Genomic DNA, 15701 nt, shown 5'->3' on the forward strand with positions numbered 1-15701 from the left:
AGTCCAAAGACATGCAGGTTAGGTTAACTGGTGACTCTAAATTGACCGTAGGTGTGAATGTGAGTGTGAATAGTTGTCTGTGTCTATGTGTCAGCCCTGTGATGACCTGGCGACTTGTCCAGGGTGTACCCCGCCTTTCACCCGTAGTCAGCTGGGATAGGCTCCAGCTTGCCTGCGACCCTGTAGAAGGATAAAGCGGCTAGAGATAATGAGATGAGACATTTTAAATACAATTGCAAATTTCTCTGGAGTTTTCAGGCTTGGCTCCTCTTGTCGTATTCTCTTTAACCACTCATTTCTTCATTGTTCTTGAAGCATTTGCTTCTCTTTGTTAATGTTTTTCTTGATAGCGGGGAGACAGTAATACCTTTTTTCTATTTCTCGATTGAAACAACTAAAAACAGCAAAAAATTAACCATATTGAAGACAGATTAAGTCTTGCTTACATGAAAGACGGTGTCTAATTGACCCCCAGGTGAAATTATCACATGATGTGTGACATCATGCGCAAGGGGTCTATAGACCGGGCGCCTAAACTAATGAATGAACGCAACGTAGCATCTCACACAACTCTCACAAACTTCAATAACCACAAATCCATTGACCAGAATAAATGAACCCGACGCCATGTTAATTTCTGTCTGATGTGATCATTTCATCTCATCTCATTATCTGTAGCCGCTTTATCCTTCTACAGGGTCGCAGGCAAGCTGGAGCCTATCCCAGCTGACTATGGGCGAAAGGCGGGGTACACCCTGGACAAGTCGCCAGGTCATCACAGGGCTGACACATAGACACAGACAACCATTCACACTCACATTCACACCTACGCTCAATTTAGAGTCACCAGTTAACCTAACCTGCATGTCTTTGGACTGTGGGGGAAACCGGAGCACCCGGAGGAAACCCACGGGGAGAACATGCAAACTCCGCACAGAAAGGCCCTCGCCAGCCACGGGGCTCGAACCTGGACTTTCTTGCTGTGAGGCAACAGCGCTAACCACTACACCACCGTGCCGCCTGATGTGATCTTCATTCATCCAAATAAAAATGAGCAAAAGACTGCAACAAACAAAATTAACGTTCAGAATTGGAAAGATAACAGAAGTTGAGGAGGCAAAAAGAAGGAGGGAAGGTGAGAAAGTAATGGTTAAATAGTCGACAGGAGGGCTACAAAGAGATGCGAACCTATACTGACGGTTCTATGTTGAAATTCAATGGAGATGCAGTTAACCTATATAACATTCTCTTTGCCTCCTCAACAGAAGTTTATGAACTAGCCGGGTGTTAGGCAGAGTCAGGTGCTGCCAAGATGGCGACACCTGTAGTTTCCTTATTTGAGCTTCAAACCCACGCTTCAGAAATCCTGTGAGTGAAGTCACAGAGGCCTTGTCCATTATTTTTACAGTCTATGCTGGAGACTTAAATTCTCCCAAATGTGAGAATCTCCTGCATAATTTATGGCAGTGAAGAACTGCATTGGGGCTGTCCCCTGATTTTACTTTGTGAAAAACAGACAAACGTCTTTGTAATTCCTGTTTTGTTGGGTGATTATCTTATGCTTAGTAATATCTAATTTTACGTGTTGTAAGTCACATGACAGTTTTAAACTCTTTTGTTTAAAAGTAGTGTAATTTATTTTTAGTAGCAGGAGAGAGGAGTCTAAACCAGTCCAGTTATATCCATTATACACAGCTTCTTTAATTGACTTTAATATATTTTTGTAGCAATATAGTTTGGGGTCATGCTGTCTAACTGCCCATGGTGACCCTGCTATGACTTCTTGTCCTTGACCAGGAATTCAGCTGAAGACAGCTACTTGAACCCACCAGATAACAGAACAGTAATAGAGTCCACAAGATCTAAAATGAGAAAAAGCACCCAATCTGAATATTGGGGGGGGGAGCAAAGGTTATTAGATGCAGGGTGGCACGGTGGTGTAGTGGTTAGCACTGTCACCTCACAGCAAGAAGGTCCTGGGTTTGAGCCCAGCAGCCGACGAGGGCCTTTCTGTGTGGAGTTTGCATGTTCTCCCCGTGTCCGCGTGGGTTTCCTCCGGGTGCTCCGGTTTCCCCCACAGTCCAAAGACATGCAGGTTAGGTTAACTGGTGACTCTAAATTGACCGTAGGTGTGAGTGTGAATGGTTGTCTGTGTCTATGTGTCAGTCCTGTGATGACCTGGCGACTTGTCCAGGGTGTACCCCGCCTTTCGCCTGTAGTCAGCTGGGATAGGCTCCAGCTTGCCTGCGACCCTGTAGGACAGGATAAGCAGCTACAGACAATGGATGGATGGATTATTAGATGCATCACTGTCTTTAATAACTAATCTTAAATATCACACTTTTGGGTCCTTTTATAGTTTGTCCATTTAAACTTATTGTGTTTGGAGTTTCTTCAAGCAGTGTAGTGAAGTCATAGTGTTTATCTGTCCTTACTAAACCACACTAAACTTTTACATGGATTATCTCATCTAGGACATGTTTAATCTAGGAGTCTGGACCAACAATGCAGCAGATCAATCCCGCAGTTTTTAATCCAAATCTAAGAAAAATACTGAACAGAGACAATTGTGAAGTTCTTCTATTGCATTTAGGTTTAGAACTGCTGTCCTGCACCACTTGGTCCAAATTCTAAAGTACAGTACTCTATGTAGCTTTTGTCATTTCATTTACAAAATAAACACCAGACTGCTGTGGATAAAGAACTGTATGCCTTATGGATCCCCAACCAAATACAGTTTGTTAAAATATTACACTCAAGTTTACACACCAAACAAGTTTGATGGTGAAGCAAAAATGAAATTGGAACGTGTGTATGTGGAGATGAATGTCAAACTGGGTGCAATATTTATTTTCATCAAATGTGCCAATAATTCTAGTATCAACATTTAGTGCATTAAATAGCATTAATGGTGTCGTGTGGTGTCTTTTATTTAGCATGCGCATTCCTCATGTTATAAAAAAGCTACAGTAACTTATTTAGCATAGAACTTCATACGTTTCAGGTGCTTCTGTGCGTTAGCCAGAGGTGACATGAAACCTGCACCTCTTTACCTCAACACCTGACAGTATAATTTATCATTGAACAAAACGGTGCCAGGTCACTGCATATATTCTGTGCGGCATCTTTTTCATGGGGTTGTGAGACATGCTTCAGCTATCAATCACCCAGCTGTTTAATTGTTCACTACACCACATGCAAAACCAAACTGCATTTTTTTTTCTGCCTCAAAGTGCCTAAAGTGTCAGGGTCGAGTTGAGGTAGTGACGGCTGTCAAAAATAAATTTGACTCTACTCACGTTATCGGAGTTACTAACGAGAGGCAATCTAAGCTCGAATTTTTTGGATCAGTGCAGGTTTGGAATTTTGATCTTTTCTTCTAAAGTAAAATACAAGCAATAGGAAAGACCGTGTCCTTTAATTAATAGATGAATTACACTCCAAGTTTATCAAAAGCATTTAATATTAATAAATCATAGTAATGTCACACAAATTCATGAAGTGTTTAAGAAGTGTCTGGCTCAGTTTGCTTTCTGTGTGAACTCTCAAACAGTGCAGAAATTTAAATAAATGACCACAAACAGAAGATATATTGCAACAGGAAAAATAGATTCTTTTCTTTAGAAACAAAACTGAAAGAAAGAGTAGTTCAAAAGACAGCACCTTCTGTTTCATAATCGTAACCAACAGTTTCATTATACATGAAATAATTGATTCAAGCTTAAGACAAAATTAAAAAGAAATTACAGTTTCAGTTGAATGAATAATTAACTCGATTCACACAACCCCATTCCAGTAAAATGCCACAGTATTTACACTTTGTGATTTTTTTCAAACAAAAATGCATAAAACCCCTCAATATTTGGTTTATGGTAACCAACTGTAGTCAAATTTAATATAACCAGAGATTCTGTCGCATGGTTGACAGAGACTGTGTTCTCTCATATAAAACATTTCAAACAAACTCAAGCACCATGAAATATGTAGATACTTAGGAACAGCTCTGAATTTATTTGCATTTACATCCAATTTTGCTGCTAATGTTGGTAGAAAAAGTGGCCCTTTGCTTCCCTATACAAAAGACAGCTTTCAGTTTGACAAACTACAACTGCTCTGCCTTCTACACGACAGGAGAGAGGAGTCGCTGCACATCAGACGCCCATGAGGACAGTTTAAAGGCCAGAAAATATTACTCCTTTTATTAACTAAGCAACCCTGAAACTCTCCTTCCAAAACTTACTAAAAATAATCAAAACAAGGAGAACATAATATAGTCAATAAATAGAAGAAAGAAGTTAAATAAAATGTACAATTGTAAAAAAAAAAAAAAATCATGTGAATAAATCTATATTAAGCAAAAGAAAAAAAGGAGAGGTAAAACAATTCACTAAAATTGATGATGAATTGTAATCTCGCAAAAAATATATATATGTATAATGGAAAAGACCTGATGAATCTTAAAATGCTCTCGTAACAATGGATTTTATTTTAAGGAAATAAAATCATGATGATATTAACCACACAAGCTTCTCAGACAGTATCTAAAATTGAAAAAGTTTTTTTTTTTTTTTAAACCCGTATGTTTTGAACCATTCCAAACAAAGTTATTTTTTGTATTCTTAATGCTTTAGAAAAATGTTCATATATCTATTATTAGTATTATTCATTTATATCTTCACTAAATACAAGTCACAAGGCCAATGTGGTATACATCTAGGCTGTTCTAGATTTTAAAATAAATTAATAGGAAAGAAAGGAAGAAAAAAAAAACAGCACCCATGAAAAATATTTACACATTTCAGTATTCAACACAAAAAGAGAAACCAAAAGTAATACCAATGCAAACAAAGGACATAAAATTCGAGATGCCATTTTTTGTCATTAAATGACATGACAGCACAGACTGATTTCTGGTGTAAAGTCCCTTATAACCAGTCAGAGGTTGGTATGTTGGACTGCTGTCTTATTGGTTTTGTAAACAACATGATGTAAACTGGTTTATGATTGGCTGTTCAACAAAATATTAGCAGTAGTAGTACTTTAAAAATTACAAATGCTTGGAAAAAAAACCAAACCAAAAAAAAAAACACCACTAAAGATTTTACTAGAACAAAAACTAATTGTCCTGGTAAGCAAGACTTTTGGTTATGGCTGGGCTGGATGGCAGAGCTGATTTCACCGAGAGCTGGAGGCCTAAACAAAACAATAAATAAAATTAATAAATGGGAATAAATTACAGTATAATTTCAGCATCTCAAAGGGTTTGCTCATACTGTAAAGTCTGTAAATGAAGTGCGTATGTGTGTTCTCACCAAGCTAAAGGTGTCGTAAGTGTTCATCAGGTCTTCAATACGGTATTGTTCCAGCACCACTACGTTGGAGAGATTGGGGTTGCGTTGCTTGGCACAGTCCTCACAGTGCACCACGTACAACTTCTTACTGCCACTCTCACTCGTCACAAACAGCAAGTCAAAAACCTCCACCTTTAAACAGAAATGCACCATATACATCAAACTGTATTATAGTTGACACAATTACAGATTCCACAACAGATGAAAAGCAACAATCACACATTTATGTTATGTCAAATGGTCACGGACTGTAATAGATCTATGCAAGATTTAACAGACTTTATACACATACATCCATATAATAACTCATGTTTAATGCACGCTGTATATTCTGATAGTTCAGGACTGTTCCTAACCATAACAGAAGAAGTGCGAACAGATGCATGATATCGGTTAAGCTTGCTTAATTTAAGTCAGATAAAGAAATATTCTAAAGAACAGCATTCTGTTAAAACTTGTCATTGTAGGCAATTTTGTTTCATCGGTCCCTGAAACTGCAATTGTGACTATAATACTTTGAGAACTTGTGGGAAAGAACAGAATCCAGAATGTCATGCAAAACGCTGAAGATTAAACCAAAATTATTACAGTGATTCTGAACAGGTGACAAGAATAACTGTATATTTCTTTGTCCAATTGTCTTTATACATTTTCTTTTAATCAATTTGAGTGGAGGGAAAAAAAAAAAGCTGAAAATGTACTTTTATTGGGCCTAGATGTCTACAGACAACAAAGCACTTCTCCAAAGAGGCTTTGTTCTTTAAACAAAGCTGCCTTCAGCTAAATAATTTACATAAATGCATGCATTTGGCTGCATCAGAGGATTTGTTACAGACTCCGAGCTGGTTCATGCTTAGAAAACTCAAGTTGCTGAACTACAGTCAGTCCCCCCCCCACACACAGATTATTTCATGAGCCTGCTACAGCAATTTTTCCAAGAACCTGTTTGTTTCAGTCCGATAAAATACTTTACTGGGTCAATATTGCCGCTTTTCCACTACAAACGCGGCTGAGTTGGGCTGAGTCGAGCTGAGCGGGGCTGTTGGAGTTGCATTTCGACTACAACCGCGCTGAACCGTGCTGGCTGGAAGTGGGTGGACACATTGGGTGGAGTTAGCGAAAGTGGGTGGACATCACGTGATGTCGTTAAGCGGCGCAAACAGTGACATCAGTGAGCTTTTAAGCGGTAGTCTCACGACCCGGATAGTAAACAATAAACATGGAGGACATGGAGTCGTTAGTGTTGCTGGTCTTGGTTCTGTGGCTTGTTGTCACCGACAACGCCAACAGATACTGGCAAGAGCGTATAGATGAGGCGAGGCGCATAAGGCTTCAGAAATTCTCGTAATTCTTCTTCTTCTGGGTTTACGGTGTTTACAGATCCCAGCATGCTCGCGGGGCGTGTGTGGGCATGTGAGGGCACTCCTCCTCACCAATCAGTGCACAGGGGAGTGTCTGCTCACACCCCCAGCCTCACTCAGCTCGGTTTGGCTCGCTTCAGCCCCACTCCAAAACCGTGCGAGTTTTGGGTGCTAAGCAGGGCTGAAGCGAGCTGAGTCGTGCTGTTCTGAGATACTCGAAACGCGAGCCGTGTCGGGCTGAAGTGAGCTGAAAAGGGGTAGTGGAAAAGGGCCATATGTGGACTGCAGACTGCCAGCTGTTGACTCCCGATATAGACCCTTATAGTTGCAAAGTAAAATGTATGTTTTTCGAGTGGTAGATTACAGTATGAGGACACAAAGAGTACACTGAATTACTTACGTCACACTCATTGCAATAGTAGGCTGGTTCATCCTTTACTCTGCTCTGGTAAGAGATCTTCTTCCCTAAAGCTACCAGCTGGTCTCTCAGAATTTGAATGTGTTTCAGGGACTGAAGAAGGCAGTGTCTGAGAATGGATAAGAACGTTATCAAAATACAGTATATGATTTAGGAATATTTAATATCCTTACATTTGACTTAAACACCTTATTGAAATATACATAGAGCCACTTTAACATAACTACACACCCAGTAACCAGTACGGTGTTTCTTGCATGGCAGATACTCACTTAATCATCTTGTAAGTGTCGGGGTCTGTAACTTTAACTGTGCGGGCCACATTCCAGGAAACATGAATCATGGGCACAATGGATTTGACCTTCTTCACCTCATTCCATTCAAACCTTTCTAGAGCCAATTGGTACTGGTACGCTGAAAGCACAATAGCACGTACACAGTCAGTCACAGGAGTGCAAAAGAAAGGCTACTGAAGAGTTACTGAATTATTGTGTCTTTACATGTGTTTTATTCGACTCCATTAATATAGATTGCCTAGATCAGCGTTTCTCAACCTTTTTTCAGTCATGGCACCCTTCAGAAGTATGCAAATTCTCAAGGCACCCTCATATAAAATATATGCAGTCACGCTGACCATACACTGACCCCGGCAGTGACGTTGTGACATGGGAAAGGGGGCCGTGAGACAAATTTTGATGATGCGTGAGGCCACGATGATCTGCATTAGTGTAACTATCGTTTTTTGGAATTTTAATTCATTTTATTTATTTCAATGTTAGAATATATAATTTTTTGACGACACCCCTAACGAAACCAGATGGCACCCCGGTTGAGAAAGGCTGGCCTCGATGCTCACTATTATTATTATTATTATTTTTTATACCTAGCCTAGCCACTAGGGGGCCACTTACCATTCAGTGGACCCACGTTCCATGCAATGTTATTGCACCAACCCACAGCCTGGACCCAGTGCACCGTGCCTGCATTGATCCATACCAAGTCTCCAGGCCTCTGGATGAAGCGGTACACTGGAATATTGGAGTTGTAGAGATCCTCCAACACTGGCCACCAAGAGCCAGTCAAATAATCCACTCCATGCCTGAAAATGATAATTGGGGGGGGGATGCAATTAATCATAATATTTTGAATGGACAAACCCAAAACCAGAGCCCAAATATGTACGAACTCGGTCATATAAAATGGGTTAAACTGCCTATAACCTAATTTTCCTATTACTTAATCTGATTTTATTCAAAAGGAGAGCATCTCCATCACAAGCAGAGAGTTCCATTAGGCAGCGTTAACCTAAAACGCGAGGATCATATTCATCTTCAAATATTTGGTCCAGCTCTTCAAGCGAGCCATGGTGATAATGCGGAGTCAGTGATTTAATCAAATAACAACATGATGTCTTACTTCTCACAGATATTGCTGATGGATTCCCAGTAGTTTTCATGGACAGCAAACCACTCACAGTCTCCAGGGCCAATGTTAATGTTCACAGAGCAGAAATTATTGTTTTCCTGGTGGCCTATGAACAGTTACATACATATTAAAATCACAAGCAAAGCAATACACATTTCTTTTTTCTAGTTAACATTTATTGTGTACTGGGTTGGCAATTTATTATGTACACTTTATAAAAAAGACATTAACTGATTGTAGCCCTTGTGCTACTATGCACAATTATTTACCCTCTACTGTACATGTTCCCAACCCCGGTCCGAAGTACCCCGTGCTACACTCGTTTTCGCTGCTCTAACTCAGGAAAAGATGATTAGCTGGATAGTTGAATGATGTGTATTGGGAGCAGGGAAAACATTAAATATGCAGAACAGACAAGACTCGAGCAGGAGGGTTGGGAACATGTGCTCAACTGTGTCCCTTAATCAAAAGAGCAACAGCTCGATATAATAACTGCCACGACGTAGATGTACCTGATAAAATCATCAGTGAATGTAGATAAAGCAGAGTGTACATATTAAACCGGCAACTTGATGTACTGGTCATTAAAACACACATGTAAAACACCTACCTGGTGTCCGACTGCCAGGGACCTTCATGTAAAGCTGTACAGAATTCATGCCTAGGATGGTGTGACCCACATGACTGAGCATATTGCCACTGGAGGACACGCGCATGAATGCTGGCAACTTCTGCAGCTCCTGTAGCTGGGGCTTCCACCTGAAGGCAAACAAAACGTGTGTGTTTAATAGCAGAAACACAAACTATTGTACAGGAGCGCCAAAGGTAAATATGTTATTTTATTACATGAAATAGTTTTACATATCCATCATCCTTTGGTTCAAAAATGTGACAGATGGATTTGAATGAATTAGAGTGTAAATTACTAGACTGACTGAGGTATCTAGAACCAAATCTTCCATAGCCACAAAACAATTTTAGTACGACAAACACAAGATAGGATAAACAAGTAGTTTTCTTACCTTTTGGGATCAGAGAGGTCAATGTTGGTACCAAATTTGATGATTTTCCCCACAGGTTTCTGCTCTGAGCTGAGATAAAACCACCGGGGGGGGGGGGGGGGGGGGGAGGAAAAATGCATGGAAGAGAGTTATTACATAAAAGTATAAAACGGAGCCTGTACTCCATGAGATCTCAATACTGCCTGATGAAAAACACGTTTTACTGAATATTTTTAATTAGCTTTAATTATACCTGAAGCCTGAGCTTGAGGAGTTGCTGCCTATACTGTCTGAATTAATGACAGGTTTCTTCTCATCTTCATCATCATAATCCTCATCATCACTGCCTTTCTCTTCCTGTAGGAGCAGACAAACAAAACTGAGTGATTTCAACTGAACAAATACGTGAAAATATGATGGTATTATGATTAATAGAAAATGACTAATGTTACTCCAAAACATAAAAAAAAAAAAAAAAAATTGGTCTCACCTGTAGGCTTTCCTGGAAGCTGGAGGCCTGATACTGGGCATATTTGGCTATGGTGGTGTGTGATCGGCTGCTCTCGCATGGCCAGATTTGCCCAGTGCCGCTGGGATCCCAGTTCTCATCAGCTGGTTGCTGCACCTGAGTTCTCACCTCCACTGCATGTTCTCCATTTGCCTCCACCAGCGATTTTGTGGAGAAGAGACCCAAATCTATATCCAAAGAAAAATCAAAGGGGAGGCAATTCCAATGCATAAAATTATTGAATTTATTTATTTATTTTTTTGTTTTAATATTGAGCCCCTTTTCAGGAAGGGAAATACTGATGCCGCACTGTGTGTGGTACTCACTCAATCTGAGAGAGCCTGCGAGGCCTCTGATGACAGTAATTGGGTTCTTGGAGTCTGTACAGAACTGAAGCAGCACAGGAGAGAAAGCGTCCCTCTTGCTCTCCAGCTATGATGGAAAATGGCAAAATATGATTAAATACTATTTTGCATTATTGAAAGTATATGTATATCTCACACACTTTATTTGGAGCATTCAATCATATAGTTTGTCACAACAACTGTACCAAAACAAGAAGCCTTGTGTTTATGATGCACTTACATAGATACTTGGTGTAGGAGGGTTGAGCTTTTCCCGTGGGATCGAGTGCTCCATGGTCATAACCGGTTTCACAGAGAAAGTCGGAAGTAAATAGGATTCCTTGAATTTCCCCTTAATGCGGGCACCCCTGAAACCAATACAAGTCTTGGTTTAATATTAATTTTGCCTGTAGCAAGAGAAAGTAATCCTCAGCATAGCAGTAGTTTTTCGTTATATGTACACATGCCATGTACTGGGCATTGATAACTGATAATTGATTGGATCCTTAGGGTCACGATTTCTAACCCTCATAGAAAGTTAACAAGCTACAAGCAGGTTACTAAGAATGCTTATATTTATCAACTGTGACCATCACTCACTTGCACGATCTGATGATTTCACTGGCTGTGTTTTTGATGGTGATCTCCCCAAGTGGAATTCTCTTTTCCTCAACTTCAGAGGCAATGAAGGTTTCTCTATCTCCACTTTCCACTTTAATCAGACGAATCTTCAGCTCTTTGGGTGGGCCATCTGTCAGAGCTTTTAACTTCTGGAAGTCTGCAGAACCCAGTGCAGGTGAAGACGATGTATGATCCAATGAAGAACTTATTGATTTAAAACTCTTCTCCTTGTTCCGGCATACCCATTCCTCTTTTTCACCTCCTTCCTCTTTCTTTTTCTTTGTTTCTCTTTCTTTCTCCCAGAGCTCCTTTTTCTGACTATCTATGTGGCCTCTTTTCTCTTTATGTGGTTTGCCTTCCTTGTGCCTTCGGCTTGAAGAAGAAGACAGGGACATATTTTCTTGTTTTTCTCTGTGTCTTTTCTTTTTCTCTTTCCTTTCCTCACGTTTTTTGCTACTGCTGCTGCGTTTGTGTTTCTTCTCCTGGTTATAGTTGCGCTCTCTCTTCTTGTCTTTTTCAGGTACGTGCAGTCTCTGTTTCTTATTGTGGTCTGATGATGACATCATTGAGGGGAGATTGTGTCGGTTTAGCATCACCTCACAACTACGGCCCAGCTCTGCAAGCGACGATTCTGAGATTGTGGTGAGCTTAGGCTTCCTCTCTACCTCTGTGGAGTCCTTTACAATACTAGGATCATCTTCATCCATCAGCCCCTTTCTCACTTCTTCATCCTCCTCACATCCAGAGAAATCCGACTGATAGACTATAACATCTTTTCTTTCTGGTGTTGATCCTGATGGTGAGAGATGATGGGTTTGTTCAAAGGTAGAATTCACTGAGGGTTGGGCTTGATGACTAAAGCCTGGATGATTGGTTGAGCCTGATGTGGGAGAAGTGCTTTGTTGTCTGCAGATATCTGGGCCCAATGAAAGTGATGAAGAATACTTCACTCCTACCAGAGCTGAAGGTGGTGGTCGACCAAATGGTCCTCCACGGTAGGCATACTTCTGGCTCTCCAGCACAGAGGCCAAGTTTTTAAACATGCTGTTCACACCTGTCTGATGCAGGTGTGGCCTTGTAGGTGGTGGAGAACAGGAAGGTGTATCGTCCTCTTGTTCTGCTTCTTCCTCCTCCTCCTCACACTCACTCTTCACTCCCTCCGATAGTCCATAAAGCTTAGCCAAGTCACTATGGCGATAACTACTTCCTGTGATGCCAACACCACCATCTTGAGATTGAGTACCGACAGTACTGTCAGATTTTTGGATGATTTTTAGTGTGTCCTCATCTTCTTCAAGTGAAGATGTACGGCTGCAAGGGGATGCCAAAGATCCCTGACGACTCAGGACAGGTGGGCTAGCATGGGTGTCCGTTGAATAATCCTCTGTAGATGGCTGTTTCAGGGCAGGCATGAGGTCAGGAGCAAATGAATAACTCTTTATGGGTGCCACTGTAAGAGAAAAGGGTATCTCTGGGTCAGGCTGCCCATCACTCTGGCCAGAATATAGTTCCTCCTCCTTCTTAATGGACTCATCCAACATCTTCATAATGTTTGCCAAACCATCAGGCAAGAGCTCGGAAGGTTCCTCCTCAAACTGGGCACTATCTGAATCTCCACTGGTGCTACTGGCACTGCTGTCTAAACTGCCTAGCCCACCACTTGTCTGCTTGTGCAAAGTAGTTGGACTTGTGTCTTTTGAAGAAGATAGTAGCGTGTCCTTGGGAAAGGCCTGGTAGAGTTTGGGGGGCTCTTGGAGGTTTGAGACAGAACCCATAGCTTTAATATTATGAGAGGTCTTCTGCATGGTAGAGACTTTGGATGAACAGGAGGTTGTCTGAATTGTTTTATTTGAAGAATCTGTCGGGACAGGTTTGGAGGAATATATAGATGTAGGAATCCCTGAGGTATTCTGTGAAGCAGGAGTGACCGAAGCATTCCATTGCTCTCTCTGCCTCTGCTTTTCACGGGCATAGTCTGTTTGAGGGGTGAGAGGAGGCGGTTGAGACCTTTCTACAGGATTTGCACCAGGTGCTGGTTGACGTGTAGGCACACCTCCCCTACTCAGCCAGGGAAAAGGTGGGGATGTCTGGGTTGGTGGTGAAACTGTGGAAGGTGTAATGGCTGGAGACAGGCACGGAGGGGGTGGATCAGTAGCAGTATTTGACAGTAAGCTGTCCAGATTCTCAGTTGTGGACTCCTCATTGACCTTTTTGTTTCTTACTTTATTACTCTCCCTATTGTTTTTTCTCTCCACTTCCTCTTGTTCCTTTCTTCTCTCTTCAGCTCGCATATGGTCCTGAAGCTCAGAATCAAGCTTTTCAAGTGCTTCTTGAATGGACTGGGGACTAGAGATGGTAGGTTGATGACATGGCCTTTGATATGTTTGGGCAGGTGGCACCTGAGATAAGACTGGGGCTGTCTGGTGAGGCAGTTCATGATGCAAAGAGTTAGACTGTTGTTGAGGGGCTGCGTTCACAGTGATGGACACTGCAGGCTGTGTGTGATGAAGGGGTGAACTTGCAGCCTGCAAGAGGTTATCAATGGCCTTGCTGGTGATGACACTATTTCCTGATCTCTGAAACCCTGAGCTGAGAGAGGAAGGAGCTGAGGACACTTTTGGGTTGTAATGGGATCTGTCTTGCCCTTGGTGGGGTAGATGGGGTTCTTGATGTTGAAATTTTGCCTTCTGTTGGTGGTTTGACTGGCTTATGGTGCCAGACTGGGCTCTTTGATGCTCTTGGTGTGGGAGACCTTGTGCAGACGGAGTCTGATTGGTGTTTGAGACTAGTGCTGAAGGGTGTGCAGTCTTCCAGCTTTTAACGTTGCTGACCACAGAACTGTTAGTAGAGGGCACTGAGCTCATGGTGGGCGCAGTGTCCACGCTACTGTAGAGTCCCATAGAACAAGGAGGACCTGAAGGTTCCAGGGATGGCATTGTGGAGGTGATAACTGGTGCCCGAGCCCGAGAGATGCCTTCATCCTGATTCTGCCCAGTTCTACTCTGCTGTTGCTGCAGAGATGAAAAGGAAACCTGAGAGTCTACCGATCTGCGATAAGGACCCAGCTCCTAAAGAGAAACATAGAAGATTTTAAACATATAAATGAAGTGATTTTAATAAAACCATAATTTAGCTGACTGATATTAGTGTCCATGCACATTAAATATATAGTTCCTGGTTATGTTCAATTTTCTCCTGAATTGTACACTCACTGAGGCCTGGTTATCATGTTTGATCTGGTTTCTCCAGGGCTTAGGAGGGTTGCATTGAGGTGCTGCGGCTTGTGTTCCGCTGTTGGAAGAGGGGCTGGTGGTGGGAATCAGCCCTGGATGGGGCTGGAATTTGGGGTGGCTGTAAGGCACGGCGGTGTGGTGTGCTGGTGTGGGGACAGGGCATTCTCGATCAGCCAAGGACAATGAAGGTTGTGGCCGGGGTGCCTGGCTGCCAGTAGACCTCACCCCAGAAGGATGCATTTTGTGGGTGGGAATGGCCTGGTGCTCTCCTGGGGTCTGAGCAGAAGACTTGTTTGGGAAGGGGAATGTAGTTTGGTGGAGGTGGACATTGTGAGAGGAGGACTCCAGAGACTGTGGTGATTGAGAAGACTTAAGGGGTTGGTGCGGAGGACCACGGCCTTGTTCATAGCTTCTGGCAGAAGTGATGGGAGGTGGAGAGATGGGTGAAGGTTTGGAGGATGGGAACTGCTTGTAACTGCAGTCACCCATGTCTTGTTTGCGCAAGTCCTGTAAACAGACAAATGAGGCGAATGACTATATTAGATGAATGGACATATCCAACACCAAATTAACATTGTGCTGTCCAGCTAATCGGGAAACTAAAGGCCAAAATAAAGTGCACAGGATACAGAATCTTACTCTGTTTAATATTTTACTGACCTGAAACTCATTGTGGTCCGTCTTGCGTCCTACTGGGGGCCAAGTTGCTGAGCCCTTTTGCAGAGGGGGATAATGGGACTGAGGCTGCTGCAGCAAGGGCAGTGAAGTTCCCACTGACCCTGAGTACTGGGCCATCATGCGCTACAAAAAAGACAAACAGAAAATTTCAAACACTAAAACAAGCATCACACATAGTACCCATTACCAGAATAAGTTAAACATCCTTCATAGAGGACTACATGTTCTAAAACTAAAAAGTTGTACATACTAACTGTAAGCAAAATATTTAAGGTTCTGATGTATAAAAGTGTGTTTATTTAAAGGGTTTTACACCATGTAGGTAGTGGGATAGCCCCAATAAGCAACTGATTGGCTTTATTATTAGACAACTGATGAGTTTTTTGATTGATCTACTTCAACAGTACTTCGTACCTGTTCTAAGTCAGAACTCCTCTTCCTCTTGCTTGGGCTAGGACAGTCCTCATTAGGCCTGCTTAGGGACAGAGGGGTGTGCTGGATGACCGAGTGCTCTCCCAGAGGAGGCGCTGGCCGCTTTAACTGGCCAGCATGAGAATAAGGGCCCCTGGGTGGTTGTTGCTGCTGATGAGACTGTTCCCACGAATCAGGGACTGGCGGCATGGGCCTAGAACCATGTTGCAAAGGAGGGGAACCATACTGGGAGAAAGAGGGCAATATTAAAACTTTCATGTCCATACCATCCTCAAAGCTGAGACCCCCCCCCAAAAAACAAACAAAAACAAACAAAAACTATTAGCTGT

General features: G+C 42.1%; 1 protein-coding gene across 8 annotated transcripts in view; it reads right to left on the reverse strand.

The window, feature by feature from the left end:
* Positions 1-3445: 3445 nt before the first annotated feature.
* Positions 3446-15701, reverse strand: part of kdm6ba (lysine (K)-specific demethylase 6B, a) — a 166259-nt gene continuing 154003 nt past the window's right edge. For 7 of the 8 annotated variants that reach the window (XM_060924546.1, XM_060924502.1, XM_060924612.1 and 4 more), the window contains 16 exons: positions 15355-15597; positions 14923-15063; positions 14242-14769; positions 11009-14097; positions 10650-10776; positions 10391-10496; positions 10047-10252; positions 9810-9913; positions 9578-9646; positions 9166-9314; positions 8547-8661; positions 8042-8229; positions 7403-7544; positions 7113-7239; positions 5313-5483; positions 3446-5193 (listed from right to left, as the gene is read on the reverse strand). In XM_060924546.1, coding sequence (XP_060780529.1) covers positions 5176-5193; positions 5313-5483; positions 7113-7239; positions 7403-7544; positions 8042-8229; positions 8547-8661; positions 9166-9314; positions 9578-9646; positions 9810-9913; positions 10047-10252; positions 10391-10496; positions 10650-10776; positions 11009-14097; positions 14242-14769; positions 14923-15063; positions 15355-15597 — 5523 coding nt within the window. In that variant the 3' untranslated portion in view covers positions 3446-5175. Of the gene's footprint in view, positions 5194-5312; positions 5484-7112; positions 7240-7402; positions 7545-8041; positions 8230-8546; positions 8662-9165; positions 9315-9577; positions 9647-9809; positions 9914-10046; positions 10253-10390; positions 10497-10649; positions 10777-11008; positions 14098-14241; positions 14770-14922; positions 15064-15354; positions 15598-15701 lie in introns of those variants that run through there. The other variant, XM_060924936.1, reaches the window with a different exon arrangement.

Source organism: Neoarius graeffei, chromosome 1 (genome assembly GCF_027579695.1).
Source record: "Neoarius graeffei isolate fNeoGra1 chromosome 1, fNeoGra1.pri, whole genome shotgun sequence".
NCBI lineage: Eukaryota > Metazoa > Chordata > Actinopteri > Siluriformes > Ariidae > Neoarius > Neoarius graeffei.